The 21,225-nt window shown below is 35.4% G+C and overlaps 1 protein-coding gene and 2 pseudogenes across 3 annotated transcripts in view; 1 reads left to right on the forward strand and 2 right to left on the reverse strand.

The window, feature by feature from the left end:
* The first annotated feature begins 1,751 nt into the window (after positions 1 to 1,751).
* LOC110584397 lies at positions 1,752 to 2,344 on the forward strand (annotated as a pseudogene).
* A 1,596-nt stretch (positions 2,345 to 3,940) lies between these two features.
* On the reverse strand, positions 3,941 to 5,146 carry LOC110584396 (annotated as a pseudogene).
* An 8,726-nt stretch (positions 5,147 to 13,872) lies between these two features.
* JAK2 (Janus kinase 2) overlaps positions 13,873 to 21,225 on the reverse strand; it is a 149,155-nt gene continuing 141,802 nt past the window's right edge. The window contains exons 23-25 of one of the 3 annotated variants that reach the window (XM_021694453.2): positions 19,110 to 19,227; positions 17,445 to 17,558; positions 13,873 to 17,184 (exon numbers count right to left, since the gene is read on the reverse strand). In XM_021694453.2, the coding sequence (XP_021550128.1) occupies positions 17,077 to 17,184; positions 17,445 to 17,558; positions 19,110 to 19,227 (340 nt within the window). In that variant the 3' untranslated portion in view covers positions 13,873 to 17,076. Of the gene's footprint in view, positions 17,185 to 17,444; positions 17,559 to 19,109; positions 19,228 to 21,225 lie in introns of those variants that run through there. The other 2 variants (XM_021694454.2, XM_021694455.1) reach the window with 2 other exon arrangements.

Below are 21,225 nucleotides of genomic sequence, written 5' to 3' on the forward strand. Positions count from 1 at the left end.
AGAGGTCTTCATAAATTCTTGATACAAGTGCTTTGTCAGATATATGAAATGCAAATATTTTCTCCCACTCTGTGACTTGCCTTTTCATTTCCTTAAAGTATCTTTTTAAACTTATTTTTAAAAAATTTTATTTATTTGAGAGAGAGAGTGGGTGTGTACACAAGCAGAGAGGGAGAGGGTCAGAGGGAGAGGGAGAAGCAGGCTCCCCACTGAGGAGGGAGCCCATATGGAGGCTCCATCCCAGGACCCTGGGATCATGACTTGAGCCGAAGGCAGACGCTTAACCAACTGAGCCACCCAGGTGCCCCTCCTTAAAATATCTTTAAGAGGTAAGTTTTTAATTTTGATGAAGATCAACTTATCAATTTTTCTCTTATAACTGGGGTATTTTGCATCGTATCTAACAAATCTTTGCCTTTTCCAAGTTTAAGATAGTCTAAATTTTCAAAACTGGAACTTTTATAGTTTTAGCTTTCATGTTAGGTCTTTGACCATTTTTTGGTCTTTTTAAATTTCAACACTATTTTGTAGTTTTTAGTGTACAACACTTATAAATATCTTGTTAAATGTCTCCCTAAGTATTTTATTTCTATGCTATTTTAAGGGGTATTTTTAGTAATTTTACTTTTTAATTGTTGCTAGTATATAGAAATAGTAAATTTTTGTATTTTGGCCATCCATCCTGCAATATTATAAATGCCCTTAGTAGGTCTAGTAGCTTTTTTTTTTTTAATTGCTTAGGATTTTTCTACATGATCATGTCATCTATGGGTAGAGGCCGTTTTATTTCTTCCTTTCCGATACGATGTCTCTTTTATTTCTGTTTTCTTGCCTCATTGCCTTGTCTAGGACCTCCAGTACAATGTAGACGAGAGAGTAAACATACTTGCCTTGTTCCAGTCCCAGAGGGAATGCATTCTTTTACCACAAAGTGTGGTGTTAGCTTGATTTTTGCAGATGCACTCTATCTGATTGAAAAAGTTCGTCTATTCCCAGTTTGCTCAGAGTTTTTAATGAGTGTTGAATTTTGTTCAATGCTTTTCCTGCATATATTGAGATGATTATATAGGTTTTCTTCTTCATCTTGTCAATATGGTGTGTTTCATTGATTGGTTTTTTGAGGGTTAAACTAACTTTGTATTCCTCAGATAAAATCTGAAGAATCTATTGTGATATATTAATATTTTTTTCCTTTTTCCTGGATCTTTGTGTTACTAGTGAAGGGTTTTTCTGTCAATATTTACAAGGAATACTGGCATACAGTTTTTTTCTTATGTCTTTTTCTGGTTCTGTTGTTAGAGCAATGGGGGCCTCATGAAGGTAGTTGGGAAGTGTTTGCTCTTTCATTTTCATAAAGAATCTGTGTAGGGGGTGCCTGGGTGGCTCAGTCAGTTGAGCATCTGACTCTTGATTTTGGCTCAGGTCATGATCTCAGGGTTGTGAGACTGAGCCCCTAGTTGGGCTCTGCACTCAGTGGAGAGTCTGCCCCTCTGCCCCTCCCACCACACACACACATGCTCTCTAAATCTTTTTTTAAAAAAAAATCTGTGTAAGGTATTATTTCTTCTTTAAATGTTTGATAAAATTCAGTGAAGTTATTTTGCCTCAAGTTTTTAACTATAAACTTTTTAGTCTGTTTTAGCATTTTTTTTTCAAGAAATTGTGTCTAAGTTCTTAATCATATTTATTGGCATAAACTTCATATTTTCTTCATTATCTTTAAATGTCTGTAGGAGCTTTTGGCTTTCGGCTCGGGGCGGCAAAGGTGCAACTTTCTTCGGTCGTCCCGAATCTGGGTTCATCCGACACCAGCCACCTCCGCCATGCCGCCTAAGTTCGACCCCAATGAGATCAAAGTCGTGTACCTGAGGTGGCGAAGTTGGTGCCACGTCTGCCCTGGCCCCGAAGATTGGCCCGCTGGGTCTGTCTCCAAAAAAGGTTGGTGATGGCATCACCAAGGCAACCGGTGATTGGAAGGGCCTAAGGATTATGGTGAAACTGACCATTCAGAACAGACAGGCCCAGATTGAAGTGGTACCTTCTGCCTCTGCCCTGATTATCAAAGCCCTCAAGGAACCACCAAGAGACAGAAAGCAGCAGAAAAACATTAAGCACAGTGGAAATACCACTTTTGATGAGATTGTCAATATTGCCCAACAGATGCGACTCCGATCTTTAGCCAGAGAACTCTCTGGAACCATTAAGAAATCCTGGGGACCGCCCAGTCTGTGGGCTGCAATGTTGACGGCCGCCACCCTCATGACATCATAGATGACATCAACAGTGGTGCGGTGGAATGCCCAGCTAGTTAACTACAAAGGAAAATGTTTCAATAAAGGATCATTTGACAAGCAAAAAAATAAAAATAAAAAAATAAATGTCTGTAGGATATGAATAATAGCCCCTCGTTCATTACTGATTTCGGTAATTTATATCCTTTTAAATTTTTCTCTTGGTAATTCTACCTGAGGTTTATCAATTTTTTTGGCATTTTCAAAGTAGCAGTTTTGCCCTCACTGGTATTCCCTGTTGATTTTTTTTTCTGTTTTGTTATACTTCTAGCTTTATTTCCTCCTCTTTACTTACTTGAATTTAATTTCCTTTGTTTTCTAGTTTCTGAAGTTATTTAGACCTTTATTCCTTTTTAATAGAAGAATCTAAAGCTATAAGTTTCAGTCTAATCACAGCTTACCTGCATATGTATTTTTATTTTCATTCATTACAATATATACATCTATTTTCAGAAGGCTCCATGCCTAATGTGGAACCTGAACTCATTACCCTGAGATTAAGGGTCACGTACTCTACCAAGCCAGCCAGGTGCCTCTACAAAGTATCTTCCATTTTCTCTTGTATCTTTTCTTTGACTCAGTTTGTTTTTTCAAGTTTCCTATGTTTCACAGCATGTACCAATTATCTTCCTTTTATTGATGTTTTGAGTTCTGTTATTGACAGAGAAGAATATTAAATCTTTTAAAATTTCTTGAGAATTGCTTTATGGCCCAGCATATGCTTCATTTATTTCATGTGTACTTGACATGAATGTATATTCTGCTGTTGTTTGGTGGAGTGGTCTATAAATGTCAATTAGGTCAAGTTGGCTGATTGCAATGTTCTATATATTTACCGATCTTGTGTTCTTCTTGTTCTATCAATTAGTAGAAGTGTTGAAATGTCTGGAATCGTGTATTTGTCTATCCTTTTAAATTCTATTTCATGTATTTCAAAATGCTGATACTATGTGCATGGCATGTCTTCTTGATGAATTGCTTTTGGTTATTATGTCTCCCTTTATCATTGGTAATATTCCTGATATTAATATAGCCATTCCCAATTTACTGATTAGGGTTTCCATTATATATGACTTTTCCACCTTTTTACTTTTAGCCTATCTTCATCTTTATATTTAAAGTTGGTTCCTTGTGAACAGCAAATACTTGAGTTCTTGCCTTTTCATTACATTTGAAAATATATATATTTTTGGAATGTTTAGATCATTGATTAATATAATTATCAATATGATTTGGGTTTAAATCTATACTCCTGCTATTTTTTATTTGTCCTATTTGATCTCTGTTCTTTTTTTCTCCTTGCATTCTATTGGGTTGACTTTTTTTTTAATAATTCCATTTTATCACTTCTATTAGCTTTAATAAGCTATTTCTCTTAATTTTTAATTTTGATATTTAGTGGTTACTCTAGGGTTTACAATATGCATCTTTATCACAGATAACCTTCAAATAATATTATATCACTTCACAAGCAGTTTAAAACCTTGTCACAGTGTACTTAATTTCCCCCTCTTGTCTTTTCTATTTGTGCTATATTTTTTACTTCTATATCTATTACAAACCACACAATACTTTTTTATTATTTTGTTTTAAATTTATTCATACACATTTAATAAGATTATTTCCATTGCATACATTTTCAACTGATTTTTACATTAAGCCAATGTGTCAGGTAGCCATCAAAAATCTGTAGTTCACTTTATATTCTAGCTTCTTAGAATTCAGGTTTGTAGTCCAATTTAGACTCTAGCTACTTAAATCAGCTACTTCTGATTGCTTTCATTAAGTCTTTCTATACTACAAACGCATGAGCAGCATGGATTGTGAGTATGTAAATTGCACTGCTTCAGTGCCAACATTTTTCAGGTCTGCTCCATTAGAGCCATCTGAAGGCTTCATAAATGCTTCTACTAATCTATTTAACCTTGCTTATAGATAGATTGTGTATCTTCTCTATTTATCTGGAGACAGCAAAGCAGGATCCACTGTGCTTGTTTGTAGCCATGATTATTTTAACTGTGCAGAGTATCATATCCTTCCATTTGGGTAACTCCATAAAGTCCTCTGAATCTATCAGCTGAAGTACTTCCAGGAAACCAGTATCCACCAATGGCATCATTTTTTATCCATAAAAATAATGCATGACTGATGATTCCTGGTGTAAACATTTCTCTGATCAAATGAGCACTTTCACCAATATACTGGTCTACATTTAAGAAATTGTATTCCAGTTGGCTAACAGCAGCTCTTGCTATTGTTTTTCTTAACTATTGGCCCATATAACAAACAGCCTTTTGGAGATATCCCTATAATGCAATAATTCTAGGTTTTAAGAGGTAGTTCTATTATTACCTCTGAATTCTCTGATCTGTTCTGATAACCCCTCCACTTCACAAAAAGAAATATTCCCTATGTCCTTAATGAGACATGTTGTAAACCAGTGGATCTTGGCAAATATCAATGTAATCAGGCAAAACAACTCTTGTTCCTGACCTCAGCTTACTTTTTTCAAGCTGACAATGACAACTGACAACATATCTTGGTTCATTTAACAACGAATTTTTCTTCAGTTACCTTCTTAAGTACTTCATAAACAGTTTGCCCAGATTTGGGTGATTATAGTCCTTTGGATCATTTTCAGACTTTTCATACTGATTGGTAAGTTCTTTCAATTGTTCCCTTAACTGTTTAAGACAGTAGTTGATCTTCTTGTGCTCCCCCATCTTTTCTTGTGATAGCCTTGAAGCTCATTATCTCTATGGTCTGCCATGATGAGATACCATCACTCATAGGGGATGCCAAGAATGGCCATGGCCACTGGGGTAGGAGAAGAAGTGGAATGAAGGAGGAGAGCAGCAGTGGAAGATGGGGGATGAATGGCTCGGCTCATCCCAATTATCTTTCAAGCAAATCAAAAAGAAAGAAAAGGGGCACCTGGGTGGCTCAGTCAGTTAAGTGTCTGACTCGTGACTACAGCTCAGGTCATGATCTCAGGGGTCGTGAGACTGAGCCCCACATCGGGCTCCACACTCAGCAGGGAGTCTGCTTGAGATTCTCTCCCTCTGCACCCCCCAAACTCCGGTGCACTTGCTCTAAAATAAATAAATAATTCTTTAAAAAAATACAGTAATCAAACCAGACATGGGTGTACCATCAAATTACCAGTTTTGCGTAGTAATTTCACTTCAAAGTTAAGTAGAATAGAATACAGAGTTAATCACAGCAAAATGCTCTCATGTTTCTATAATCAAATCTACAAACCCACCTGTATTTACTGCATTTTACCATCTTCCCTTGTTATAAATGGAGAAGGGTCCCTGATGTATTAAGGACTCATTTCTCTCTTGTGCTCTGGATCCCATTCAAAATCTTCCTCCCTTTATAATTTGCACCCTATCAGTCTTTCTCTTTTCTCATGGCTCACTCCATCAGCATATAAACTTGATGTAATATGTCCCAAATAAAAACCAAGAATCATATTTTCTTGCCCACTATCACTTTATTTTCCTGTTCCCCTTCATGGCAAAACTTCTCAAATGGTAATCTACACTTACTGTCTTTACTTCCTTACCAACCTTATAACCTCTTCAACCCAATCCAGTCTGGAAGCGGTCCTCCACCTATACTGAATTTACCATCAATTCACTGTGGCCAAATACAGTGAACAAAGCTCCTATTACTTAGTGCTTCAGTAAATAACATTCAAAATGATTGACCACGGAGCAGTTGGGAGGCTCAGTTAAGCGTCCGACTCTTGACTTCAGCTCAGGTCATGATCTCAGGGTTGTGAGATGGAGGCCCCCTGCTTAAGATTCTCTTTCCCTGTGCCCCTCCCTACCTCTCTCTTGGAAAAAAAAAAAAAAAAAGATTGACCACTTTTCCCACTTAAAACACATTTCTCTTGCTTTCATGAAACTCCACTCTGCTTGTTTTCCTCTTTCACTGATCACTCTTTCTTTGCTGACTCATCCTCTATCTAACCTCTAAATGTTAGATTGTCTCCGAACCTGATCCTCTATTTGCTTCCTTTCTCTAAAAAACACTTTAAGTTACCTTAACTATATCCATTATTTTAATTGATTACCTATGTGACAGCTCTCTTAGAAATATAATAGGCATCTCTGGAATTCTGTCTAAACTCCTTCCTCCTCCATAAGTAAATAGCTCATCCATCAAACCAAAACCAAGGAAACATCCTTTATTTGTTCCTTTCTGTCACACCTCCCATCCAATCCATCAGTCGGATCTGTTTCTACTTCTTTCCATTTCTATCCATACCTCTCTAGGCTAATCTGCAAGATACTTTCAGGGAATGAATGGTGAATAAACCAGTTTGGCTGGATTGGAAAGTTACTGTTGAGGAATAAGAAGAAATAAATCTAGGTAAGGCAGTTTAGGACCCATGTTGAAGGTCTTGGAATGACAGAAGCCTGGTTTATAAGGGGAGCAGAGAGAGTTATCCCTCCTGGGCATAATTCTCCTGAAAAGTGGTACTTTTTCAATAATTTAAAGTATGTTGACATAACAGTTGTTAAGAATACGGTAAAACTGTTGTTCAACATAGTACTGGAAGTCCTAGGATGTAAAATCAATGCACAGAAGTCAGGTGTACTTCTATACACTAACAATGAGTCAGAAGAAAAAGAAATGAAGGAATTGATCCCATTTACAATTGCACCAAAAACCGTAAGATACCTAGGAATAAATCTAACCAAAGACCTGTACTCTGAAAACTATAAAACACTTAGGAATGAAATTAAGGAAAACATTAAGAAATGGAAAAACATTCCATGCTCATGGATTTGAAGAACAAACATTGCTAAAATGTCTATGCTACCCCAAAGCAATCTATACATTCAATGCATCCCTATCAAAATACCATCAAGCAATTTTCACAGAGCTGGAACAAACAAACCTAAAATTTGTATGGAACCAGAAAAGACCCCGAATAGCCAAAGGAATGTTGAAAAAGAAAACCAAAGCTGGAGGCATCACAATGCCAGAATTCAAGCTGTATTTACAAAGCTGTAATCAATCAAGACAGTATGATTCTGGGGCACCTGGGTGACTCAGATGGTTAAGCGTCTGCCTTCGGCCCAGGTCATGATCCCAGGGTCCTGGGATGGAGTCCCGCAATGGGCTCCTGGCTCAGCAGGGAGCCTGCTTCTGCCTCTCCCCCTGCTCATGCTCTCTCTCTGTATCTCTCTGTCTCAAATGAATAAATAAAATCTTTAAAAAAAAAAAAAAGACAGTATGATTCTGGCACAAAAAAAGACACAGAATAGAGAACCCAGAAATGGACCCTTAACTCTATGGTCAACTAATCTCCGACAAAGGAGGAAGGAATATCCAATGGAAAAAAGTCTCTTTAACAAACGGTGTTGGGAAAATTGGACAGCCACATGCAGAAGAATGAAACTGGACCACTTTTTTACACCATACACAAAACTAGACTCAAAATGGATGAAAGACCTAAATGGGAGACAGGAATCCATCAAAATCCTAGAGGAGAACACATGCAGCAACCTCTTTGACCTTGGCTGCAGCAACTTCTTGCTTAGACACGTCTCCAAAGGCAAGAGAAACAAAGGCAAAAATGAACTATTGGGATTTCATCAAGATAAAAAGCTTTTGCACAGCAAAGGAAACATTCAACAAAACTAAAGGGCAACCTATGGAATGGAAGAAGATATCTGCAAATGACATGTCAGATAAAGGGCTAGTATCCAAAATCTATAAAGAACTTACCAAACTCAACACCCAAAACCCAAAAAATCCAGTCAAGAAATGGGCAGAAGACATGAACAGACATTTCTACAAAGAAGACATCCAAATGGCTAACAGACACATGAAAAAGTGCTCAACATCACTCGGCATCAGGGAAATACAAATCAAAAACACAATGAAATACCACCTACATTGGTCAGGATGGTTTAAATTAACAACTCAGGATACAACAGGTGTTGGCAAGGATGAGGAGAAAGGGGAACTTTCTTCCACTGTTGATGAGAATGCAAACTGGTGCAGCCACTCTGGAAAACAGTATGGAGTTTCCTCAAAAAGTTAGAAATAGAACTACCCTATTACCTAGCAATTGCACTTCTAGGTATTTATCCAAAGGATACAATCATAGTGATTTGAAGGTTCACATGTACCCCAATGTTTATAGCAGCAATGTCCACAATAGCCCAAATATGGAAAGAGTCCAGACGTCCATCAACAAATGAATGGATAAAGAAGATGTGGTATATAAATACAATGGGATATTACTCAGCCATCAGAAAGAATGAAATCTTGCAATTTCAACGACATGGCTGGAACTAGAGGGTATTATGCTAAGCAAAATAAGTCAGAGAAAGACAAATACCATATGATTTCACTCACGTGTGGAATTTAAGAAACAACACAGATGAACATAGCAGAAGGTAAGGAAAAATAAGATGAAAATAGAGAGGGAAACAAACCATAAGAGACACTTAACTCCAGGAAACAAACTGAGGGTTGCTGGAGGGGAGATGGGTGGGGGGATGGGGTAATTGGGTGATGGGCATTAAGGAGGACACTTGATGTAATGAGCACTGGTGTTGTATGCAACTGATGAATCACTAAATTCTACCCCTGAAATTAGTAATACACTCTATGTCAACTAAATTGAATTTAAATAAAAAATTTTAAAAAAGAAAAAAAACATTATGGCAAAAACATGGTAGTGAAAGCAGTGTGAAAATAATACCAGGAGACAGGTGGAAAGATGGTCAAAGGATAGTGTCTTTAAAGGGTGTGGGGGGTACTTTCTTCCTCTCCAACCACTACGGCAAGCCCTACATCAGACTCCCTTTTGATGTTAAAATATGGCTCTGCCTCTGTGTCTGGTGACAGTCTGGGGTGTTAGACTCCATGCTACAGGAAATGGGGAGAGATATAAAGCTTGAGCAGAAAAGTGATATGGTTAAAACTTTGCTATGGGAAGAATGACCTGACAGTGACATGCAGGACTGAGAGAAGATAGGAAGACTAATGAGGTTATTACAATAGTCTAAACATGAAGTTATTTATAAGGGAGTACAAAAGAAGAGATTGGTGAAGGAGACAGTGAGAAGGAAAAATAGAAAGAGCTTGAAAACCATAATCAAAGGTTTTTACTCAGGGGTTCTGAGCTCTGATGACTTAAGGGAATTGTGGTGTCATTATTATGACTAAGTACATTAAGAAGGGAGGCTGTTTTGTGGAGAAAATATGGTAAGTTCTGCCTGAGAGTTTTGAACTGCTAGCTGTGAATAGTATTTACATATGGCTTTACTTGGTGTAATTCTCAGGATCATTCACCATGATACAAAAACAGTTTTGCAGCCTTGGTTGTAGGTTAACTCTTCCCAGGTTATTGATTTGATTCAAATACATTAAATATCTATTTGCTATATCATATACATAACTGATGCAGCTTCATTTTTTACCTACCACTTATATCCCTGTACTGCAAATTCATCAGCATAACATCCTTTAGAGATGTGCTGCTACTTACTGTTCTGGGGTTTTTCCCTAGATATATTTGCAAGTTGTCTTTAATGCTAGATACTTCTTGGTCCCTTCTCAATTAAAAATCTGTCGAGGATACATCTGAACATTTTTGTTCACCAACAATGTTCAGCATAGTGCCTTGTTCTGTGTAGGTCCTCAAAAAAAGATTTGTTAAAAGATTAAATCAGTTTATGGTTTGCTTACAACCTTGGCACATTTCTTTAAGAATAAGGTAATTCAGCACATTGAGTATAATAAGCATCAATCAGAGTCAAAAGACCTGGGCTCTAGTCTGGCTTTGCTCCTGACTAGATCCGTGACATTGGCAAGTTAAGGTAACTGCTTTGGATTTAGCTTCCCCAGCTACAAAATGGTTTCATCTAAATCTCTGATTCTTTTCTCACACTCCAGTAATCCTCCTTCATGAAGCAAATATTATGATGATTTTGGAAAACATGGTTCAGTTCCTCAAGCAACCAAGGTATGTCTAGACTTGAAAGTGTACAATTTAAATAATACTTCCTTGTCTTTTGGCAGAGTACTCTCAAAGGCAAAGGTCATCCAGTCCAAACTTTTAAAAAAATTCATTTACTTTCAACTTTCCCTCAACATCTAGGAAAAGGCATTATGGTCCCTTACGCTGCTCCTTCCACAAAGACTTACTTTCTATATTTTATCAAATTGTTTTCCACTTAAATTCTTTTGTTTGGAGCATAGGATGTGTAGCAACACAACTAAAAATATATTCAAATAATTTCTACTGGGAACTGAAATGATTTTGTCATCTTGCCACCTGGACAATATAACCATGGATCACTGCAGAAAGCTTATCTAAGTTTATTGCTGCTTTATATGTGCACGGCCAAAGCTGTGAAAGGCAACATAGCGAAACGGTTATCAACTTTGGCACTGGAGTCAGACTGCCTGTGTTCAAATTGCAGCATCTCTTCGTTCTACACGTGGGACTTGGAATTTATCGTATATTGCTAAACTTCAGTTTCCACACACTTAAAATGAGAAAAATAATAGTACCTACCAATTGTACGGATAAAATGAGATAATCCACATAAGAGGGTACTACCTGTTCCCAAAGTGATATACAGATTTAATGCAATCCCTATTAAAACCCCAAGATCTGCAAAAATCTAGATTTTGCAGAAGTAGAAAAACCCATTTTAAAATTCACATGGAATCTCAAGGGACAACAAAAAGACAAAACAATTTTGAAAAAGAACAACAAAGTTGGAGGGCTCACACTTCCTGATTTCAAAACTTACTGCAAAAACTACTAGTAATCAATACGGTATGGTCCCAGCATAAAGACAAACATATAGACTATTGGAATAAAACAGAAATAAACTCTCACATATATGGTCAAATGATTTTTCAACATGGGTGCCCCAAGATCATTCAATGGGGAAAGGACACTCTTCCACAAATGTTGCTGGGAAAACTGGAAATCCACATGGAAAAAAATGAAGTTGGACCCTTACCTTACACCATATGAAAAAATGAACTCAAAATGGATTGAACACATAAATGTAAGAGCCAAAGCTATAAAATACTTGGAAGAAAACATAGAGAAAAAGCTTCACGACACTGGATTTGCTATGATTTCTTGGATATGACACCAAAAGAAGAGATAAATTGGAATACATCAAAATTGAAAACTTTTGTGCTTCACAGGACACAAGTCAACAGAGTAAAATGGTAACCCAAAGAATGGGAAAAAATACTTGCAAATTATGTATCTGCTGAGGGGTTCATATCCAGAATAAAAGAACTCCTATAACTTAACAACACAAAACTCAATTTTAAAAATGGGCAAAGGACTTAGACATTTCCCCAAAGATACACAAACGGCCAATAAATTGCACATGAAAAGATAACCAACATCATTCGTCATTATAGTGAAACGCAAATCAAAACCACATTGCTAGAGCACATCACACCCAACAGGATGGCTATCAAAGCAGACCAGACCAAACACTGTAGCATTTTTCTGTCAAACATGAGCACTTTGTCTTCTGGGTAAATTTCATAGAGTAAGTATGATCTTTACTTGGCATTGCTTGTTTCTTTCCTTTTTCTCTGTGGAAATTTTATTTTTGACTTTAATATACAGTAATAGGACATGGTTTTAATATCAAAAAGTACTTTATTATCTCCTTGTCTGACCAAGAAACAAATTGTTAATATGGTGCATATTATCAAAATACCCTGTTAAGTTTTTTGAGAGGATTATTTAATCTTATTTATTGCGAAATGTAAAAACAAGACAACAAAATGGTACTCAGGGCTTTATCTCCACTGAAGGAGACCCAATTTTTGTATCTGTTAAGAAAAAACCTTTAAATTCTAGAGAGGTTAAAATCAGATGACTTTTCAGAAAGATTACATGTCAGCTAATTCTTAATTCAGATACAGTATCTGGAATATTTGCTTAAAGATCTCATACTCTCAGCTGTTCTGACACTGACATATCTTCCCTTTCATGAGGTCATTTCTGAGGTCGTGCTGGTTTGGCCCACGTCCATATGAGTGCCCTCTAGAGCAATGGTTCTCAACTGTCTTTGAATTACCTCCCTTTTCCCTTCTCTACGGTTTCCTTAATCTCTAATATTTTATTTTTATTTTTATTTTAAAGATTTTATTTATTTATTCATGAGAGACAGAGAGAGAGAGGCAGAGGGAGAAGCAGGCTCCCAAGGAGCAGGGAGCCCGATGCGGGACTCGATCCCAGGACCCTGGGATCATGACCTGAGCCGAAGGCAGACGCTGAACCATGTGAGCCTCCCAGGCGCCCTCTCTAATATTTTTAATTTCAGTAAATAAATTCTGACTCACAATCTTATACTACATGCTACTAGAAAATTCATACTCTGAGATTCATATATACTCCAAGCATAAAAGAACCTAAACTGGGGTTACGCATCTGCCTTGGGCTCAGGTCAGATCCTGGGGTTCTGGGATTGAATCCTGCATCCATTGGGTTCCCTGCTCAGCTGGAAGTCGGCTTCTCCCTCACCCCCTTCTCCTCTCCCCTGCTGATTCTCTCTCTCTCTTAAATAAATAAAATCCTTTTTCAAAAAATTAAAAACTAATAGAACCCAAACTAAAAAATAAAAAAGATAAAAGAACCTAAACTTACTCATTAAAAATACTATCCACTTAACTATCTTTTGTGTGTGTGTGTGTGTGTGTGTGAAAAGCATCTAAACATTTTCATCTATGTATACAACTGTACTGGAAAGGATAATTGATCAAAAAATCTTTCTATTGCATACTTTCATTTGTGTTTCTAGTACTTGTTCTCATAATGTCCTACCATCTGCAACTGATAACCTGCCTTCTCAGCCACCTGCTGCCTCTGAAATACCTGTTATGCCATCTTTGCTCTATTTATTATTATTTACGGACAGACAGATCTAAAAGCTAAGCTTCTGTTCACACTGCTCAAAGGTGACCTGTTTGACCCCAACAAAGAGCATCTACAGGCGTACTTCCTAGGCAAGTATTAAAATTAAAACCATTTACAAAAATCTAAGAATATGGATAACTGGAACAGGGACTCTTAAAAGATCTTTTTTTTTTTTTTTTTTAAGATTTTATTTATTTGCGAGAGAGAGAATGAGAGACAGAGAGCATGAGAGGGAGGAGGGTCAGAGGGAGAAGCAGACTCTCTGCTGAGCAGGGAGCCTGATGTGGGACTCGATCCTGGGACTCCAGGATCATGACCTGAGCCGAAGGCAGTCGCTTAACCAACTGAGCCACCCAGGCGCCCTTAAAAGATCTTTTAATGCTCTTGTAAGTATAAACATGCTACAGTTATTTCAAAAATAAGATGTTAAGCAATTTGCTATGCAAAGAAAGGACTTATGATGGAATAATGACCATTAACAACTTTACATGACTGGTGTTTCAGTTGGAGACAAAGCATTTCCTTATAAATTTGGAAGACTGAAAAAGAACAGTATTTTAGGGCCTGCACCAACCAAGCAATCCCATATGGCATAAGTACAATAGAAATTAACTTCTTAATCTAAAAGACAACATACTGTAATAAAGTAAAACAAAATTGGTAAGATTACAAAATTAAATATTTTAATATTTAGGATATAATGTACACTTTACTAAAAATTTGATTCATATTAAAAGTTAAAGGCTATCTGATATGCATATTACATGAATTTGATTAATATGAAAGTTTTTAAATTCTCTTTTGTCATTCTGAAATCTCTCTAAATATTCCTGTCAGCATCATGAAACACTTAGTGCTAATTATCTTGAAATTAAGTAGAGCCAACCCAAATCTGTGAGTAAACATGAAAAATTTTCTCAGATCCATACTCTGATATTTTTTTTCTTAAATAAAATGAGGCTTATCACATATAACCAATCTTTTGTTTGGATAATCCTGCTGACTTATACTTACTGTTATTATTTATTCTAATACAGCAAACTGAAAGATCTGTAATAAGTTATACTGAAAAATTAGAAAAAAAACCCTTTCATTAGAAATAATTTAAATACCAGAACTGGAGTGGATACAACGACGTTCATAAAGAGCACATTAGTTGTTAACAATCTTAGGAAGCGCTTCTTAAAAAAATCAAAAGATAAGTTCACTATTTTTTACAAAAGGCTTTCTCTTCATATCCCTATATCAGTGTGTATAACCCCCCACACTTCCTTGGTTAGGTGACAATAAAAAAGAAAATAACTCCTGAATATTTATTACACCAATATTTCAATTTTGTGGAAACATGCTAAAGGCACAATAAAGAAAATAACACAGTCTCAATAAGCGGACCACATAACGCTACTCTACTCCCACGGAGAACGGCTCCCCAGGTATAGAACTGTAGGTACTTTCTTATTTCTACTCCACAATAAAAGTATTTAAATAAAAGTTAAATATCAGAAGTTAATATTTGTGATAAAAATTTCACTTGACTTTAAAGCATAAGTCTTAAGTTGTAAGAAAACAGCTTTCCACAGCAAATTATAGTGCAACTGGCAGCATATATATGGGTAACATGTGAAAGTGACTATTTCCCAAAGTAGCCATGGATGTAGAGCATTATTTATATAAAGATTATATAACTTAATGTACTGAAATATTTACAGAATTACAGAATTCTAAGAAAATCTTTACCCTCATTTCTAAAGAATATTAATTGGAAGAAACATTTTGGCATTAACTGGTACAATAATTACTTACCTATTTCTTGTGCAGAACCAACTGAACAGCTGCAGGTTAACTTCTTTTTATGCACAGTCAGAATAAAAATTTAAAACATCGCAAATCTTCAATGAATAATAATTCTCTTGCAAACTTAGGAATTTTACAATAAGGTAGTCATCCCACTCTAAAAACTTCAGAATGTTTATGTGGGATTATTTTCCCTAAAACCAAAAACTGAAACATTAAGAGAAAAAAAATTTAAGCAATCTAATTAATACCTTTGTTTTAAAAACAAACAAAATGTTATAAACCTTTAAAAATCTGCTTTTTAAGTACTTAAGTTTCTGAAATCAAGCATATTGTACGATATGCTACTTTTGACTTGAAAAGTAGCAGCACGGAAGATCTCTTAATTGCATTATGTATATAGACCCTTGAGGAGTCCACGAATTAAATAAAAATTATATTCAACTTTCATTAAAATATCAGAAATCTTATTTAAAATCTAATATTCTATCATTTTAGATGCTTACTGCATTTGGTAACTACTGAAATGCTTTCAAGATAATGTAAAAAGCATTTCTTCCCTTTCCTTCCTTCCAACCAAAAAATCTCAAATTTTACGTGTGAGGCAATTTTTTCTTACATAATTTGCATTTCAAAGCCAGCTCCAAAAAATAGATAATCAAAAGTTTTAAGTACAAGTTTAAAAAAATAGCATATACCACTGAAAATAAACTATTTTCTTTTTAACTGAAATACTAAGTATTTTAAACTTTGTATAAATAACACACACAACCCCCCACCACCATATTTTAGGTATGGTTTCCACTTTGGAATAGCACTAAAACAAAGGACATAACAACAAATAACTCTTTATACTTAATTGAAAATATGTATCTCTCATTCGTCTTAAAGACATACATTATGAATTTTCTACTGGCATTCTTGAATAAAATTAACAAGCATACTTTTTCACCAATTTATCCTCATTTCTCCCTTGTATTTGAGAATCTAACAAAAGGAAATATTTTCTACGACTGCAAGAGATTTCTGAAACCCCTAAAATATATATTCTTTAGAAAAAAATTCCTAATCTATTATGCATCTTTAATAAGCACATACATTTAAAAAACAATCTCTTTTATGGCTTACTCTTAAATTTAATGCATGACCAAAGGTCCCAGGGATTGAAAATCTTATTAGCAGCCAACAGCTAAATGGATGACAATATTCCTGGCATTCGTAATCTCAAAATTTTAAAAGAAAACTATTCACTGTAGTCTTAGAAAAATTTGGAGATAGTTCTATTTTAAAAACATACTCACCACAAACAGATACAAGGGAGACAAATAAGAAAATAGATTGTGTTATATCTTTGTAAACTTGTTCCATTTCAAAATGTATTCTTTAGGGTCAGGGAAATTTCCTATACAAATGAAACTAAACATTTGTTCCCTTTGCTTTGAAAAATATTTACAGTACATAGAACTACAAGCTAAAAGTGTACATCTGCTTATATTGCTGGCCAGTGATACAGATGAACAGGAACACAAGGTGCTTATTCAATTCTCTGAGGATCATAATTTGTATAGAGACATTATTGTATATCAACTATGGAAAAATTAGGAAACATTACCAATGAATACCAGCCCCTGTGTAAAACATCACACAAGATGCCAAGGTTTTATACATTCACTGTGGTAAAAACTGTACATACATATTCTGTGCATCTTTAGCATTGCAAAATTTACAATTTTTTCATCTTTCAAAATTCTGAGTTGAAAAAAAGCCTATTATTTTCTTTTGCCAAAGAAAAGTTATGTTAACTGACTGATAAGGTTTGTAAAACTTTTTACAAAATTCTTTGCTAAGGACTTTCATCAAGTCTTTTCACTGATGTCCTCATGAAGAAAACTCACTAAACTTTGAAAGTTTTGAACGGATATTTCCACATCTTTGCTGGCTAGCATCATGACATACATAACAATGGTATATGTAATAATAGTCCACAGTAATGTAAAATACAAAACTTTGTTCTGTAAGTCTATTTTGGTCTCAGAGTGAAGTTCATTTCTTTCATCCAGCCATGTTGTCCCTTATTTGATCAACTCGAAGAGCTAGGTCTCTAAAAGAGGGGCGTTGATTGACATTATTGTTCCAGCATTCTGTCATGATCAAATAAATCTAGAAAAGAGAAAATAAAACAATTACAATGAACATAAAGTGCCATCTTTTAATTGGTGGAAGACATGAATTGAGAACTCCCACTTAATTCTCCTATGTAGGCAAATGTCATGGTTATGCCTAGATCCACAGTCATATGATGATGCTATTTATCCGAGAGCTCAGCAAATTAAATGTCATAAAGTGACCTGAAATCCCTGTGTAAAAAGGAAATAAAAACACCTCATGAATGTGGATAAAAAAGGGGTTTTTTTGGTTACCTCATCTGGACATCCATCTGGTCTTGGTAATCTTCCATTATTCTTTAGGAGTTCTATCAAATGAAACACAATCATCTGTCCTTGTTTGTCATTGCCAATCATACGCATAAATTCCTGTAATACAAACCCACTTTTCAATGAGATTTTTTTTTTTTTGTATATTTAAATTGAACCAGCTTTCCCAACTTCTAGTAAGCGTGAAAAATTTTCTTTATGTATGTCTTCTTATATGTTTGAGAGCTTTTAAGAACAAACTATTTTGGGCATCAAAACCTTTCTTTTCAATCATATTTCAGAAAAGACAATTGAATGTGGAACTCCTATCATGCCATTTCCATAACTATAATATACTTGGCACAAATTCCCTGAGAAGGGCCCGAAATAAGCGAACTAAAACATATTTACTTTTTTTCATTGTTGTTTTAACATATCATATTATATTTCAGCTGAAATAAAATGTTGACTGTAAAAGAGGACATAATAAAAAGATAATGCAGAATGCATATTTAAGCATAAATGCAATCATCAGTTCATATGTTAAAAATTCCTCAAATTAAAGTCTGAACTATAAGCTAGAGAAATATTTATGATGAACACATCGTTTATTTATAGAGAGTTATAGAGTGTTCTTATAAGCAGGTAAGGAAAATTATGAATATAAAAATGGGCAAGGCACATGAGATAATGCACACACATACATATACTCCAAATATCCAATAAATATGTACTCAATCACACTAATAGAAGTACAAATTAAAATCAAATAAATATAACTTCTATCAATTTGACAAAACTGCATAAACATATAATGGTCAATACTGGCAAATGGTACAAATGGTAAAACGTAAACTCTTATGCACTATCATTGAGAGTAAAATCTGGTACAAGTTTTCTGGAAAGCATTTTGAGATAATCAAAAACCTTTAAAAGAGTTCATAATCTTTTATCTAGAATTACACTTTCATTCTAAGGTGACGAGATAAATATTTATACATAAGGATGTTCACTATGTTCACTGAAGTATTACTTAAAATTAAGACTGAAAAATGGAAAAGAACTGTCCAGAAATTATATCCTTATGATAAAATGCTACCTGGAAGTTAGAAGTCATATTTGTAGAAAATATTTACTAATATAGGTAAAATATCCATGCTGTAGGACTTAATGAAAAAGCAGGATAGCAAACTATACAGTATGACCTTTATTGTATAAAAGATATAAAATTTTTAAAAGCCTGGAAGAAAACATACAACATTAAAATGGTTATCTTAAGAAGATGAATTAGAGATGATTTTTATTTTCTTTTTCATGGTTTCCTTCATTAAAAAAATTCTAGATAGAACAGGGAAAATTATTTTTAAACATTTAACTTTTTCAATAATTTCTAGAATGAATAAATTTATTAGTTACTAAAAATAATACAAGGAGACTATATAGCCCCCTCCCTTTTATTTACTTATTTACTTGTTTGTTTTCCTTTCCAACCCCCTCCCTTTTAAAAATGCAAGTTAATTTAATGAATAAGTTTAGTGTTACTTTGTTGGATGTTGTCTTAACAAATAAGCAATAAGAGGCTCTACAATGAGTCCTAAGCTTACTATTATTCTTTGGAAAAAGCTTTTCTCATGTTAGGAAAAGTCGAAAATAAATAAAAAGCACACTAACCGCTGGGGGACTTTTACTCTTCTCAATATATGTGAAAAGTTCATACAGAACCACTCCAAAGCTCCAAACATCTGAAGCCACAGAAAACTTGCTCTCTGTCAGTGATTCTGGAGCATACCTGCAATATGCGAAAAGCATTTATAAGACAGTTACCTGAATTGTGATAGGGTTGTATGGTGACAGGAGGTACAGTTGTGGTGAGCAAAGTATAACACATAGTCTTCTTGAATCACAACGTTGTACACCTGAAACTAACGTAACGTGTATCAACTACACTTCATTAAAAAAAAAAGTTACTTGACAGGCCAACTCTTGATTTTACCTGAAAATCACTGGACTGAAAAGACAGGGTATACAGAAAAGAGTTATCACAAGCAGGCCCAAGGCTGCCATCCTCAAAAACCTCGCTTGCAATGTTGACAACTGCCTGATGCCTGGGAACTTTGATTTCAGAGTGGTTGCCACAGTTCCCTAAGGGAGAAGAGTAGCTCACTGGGCCTAAACTGTCTCTGCAAACAATATGGTTTATACTGAACACTGCTTTCCTTCTGGGAGTCTGGAATTTTGGTATATGCCAGGCAGAGAGTATGCTGTCAGGATTCACGGCTGGGGGAATTTAACGTGTCCCGTGTGACTTCTGGGAGAGGAACCTTGGAAGCTTCGTGCTTGGTTTCCTCCATGTTTTGCCCCAAATGGCTTTTGCCTTCACGGATTCTGCTTTATACCTTTCTCTGAAATGAATCATAGCCATGAGTATGACTGTATGCTGAGCCTTATGAGTCCTCCCAGTGAGTCATCAAACCCGAGGGTGGTCTTGGGAACCTCTGGCACACAAAGATAACTCAATCCAAAAAATTTATTTTTGTCTTTAGAAGTAACCCCAAAGTTAACTGCAAAGTACCTTCCAGGAACTGGGGGGCGGGGAGGGGGGAATGCTCTTTGCAAGTTAAAGCTTTAAATGAATCGAGGTAAGTCTCCCTAGAGGGAAAAAAAAATGGCTTCTAAACTGAAACAAGACTTGAAGCTATAAAGATAAAAGAAAGAACTTGTTCATCAGAAGGAGGGCGATTATGACAGGAAACACAGAAAATAGAAAGTCAGAGGGGAAAATGGTGTCATTGTCTATTCAAGTATCAACACTATCCAAGGGAGGATTTTGTCTAATGGACTGTGAATATCATGGTTCCATTGCTAAGTTTACCCTCATTACAGAGGACAGTGACAAAGATCTATTTTAGACTAATGAGATTAACATGTGATTTACTTAAATTTAATCTCTCCTTCAAAATCCAATTTAAGTTTCCTCACTTCCACAGATCTTCCTCTGCTACTCAAGGTCTTAATGACCTCATGCTACTGAATTTCTATAACATTTATTGTCCATACTATACAGTTAGCCAGGCTATTTTTTACATTTAGTTTCAAAAAATTTTTCACATAGTTATGTTATTCTTAAATGTATGTTTTATCTCACAAATGGAATATAACCTTCTTGAAGACATTCTATCCCCCCAACACTTGCAAAACAGTCTTTTCCTTCGGTTTTCATAAAAGCACTGTCTACAATTTCCCCCCTCATCTCCAAGGCTGGTTTTCTCTCTCCCATGTAAGGATAAATACAAATCAAAAAAGAAAAAAATAATTCTCGCTGTTGAAAATGAGGGAAAAGACTTCCTCCTCTTTTCTTAGAGCATTTACTTTAGGAAACTTACCACTCACTGTAAATTCTTTGTCTCTTTGAAATGTATATATTTAAAAAAAAAAAAAAAGCGCTTTTGCTTATAAAAGCCTTTTGCCAGCTTTATGATCCAAGAATGTCTTTCTCAAGAACCTGGGGACCATCTCTCCAGAATGTAATCATCAAACAAGTAGCACCTTGACCTCCCAATTTTTGTGGGAGGTAAGAGTTTAACTTCTGGCAGGTGCCTCAGCTCCCAAGTTGCAAAACTATCTCCTATCATAAAGATACGAGAAGTCTGTTTTTCCTATGGATAATGCCAATTAGCTAACGCAGATGGTCACTCCAATTACCAAGTGAATTTAGAATAAATTATGTGTGACAAAGGGTGCTGCTGAGTCCTCTTACTTGAGGACTAGCTACTGTTTATCTTGAGAA

This window comes from Neomonachus schauinslandi, chromosome 13 (assembly GCF_002201575.2).
Source record: "Neomonachus schauinslandi chromosome 13, ASM220157v2, whole genome shotgun sequence".
In the NCBI taxonomy this organism is placed as follows: domain Eukaryota; kingdom Metazoa; phylum Chordata; class Mammalia; order Carnivora; family Phocidae; genus Neomonachus; species Neomonachus schauinslandi.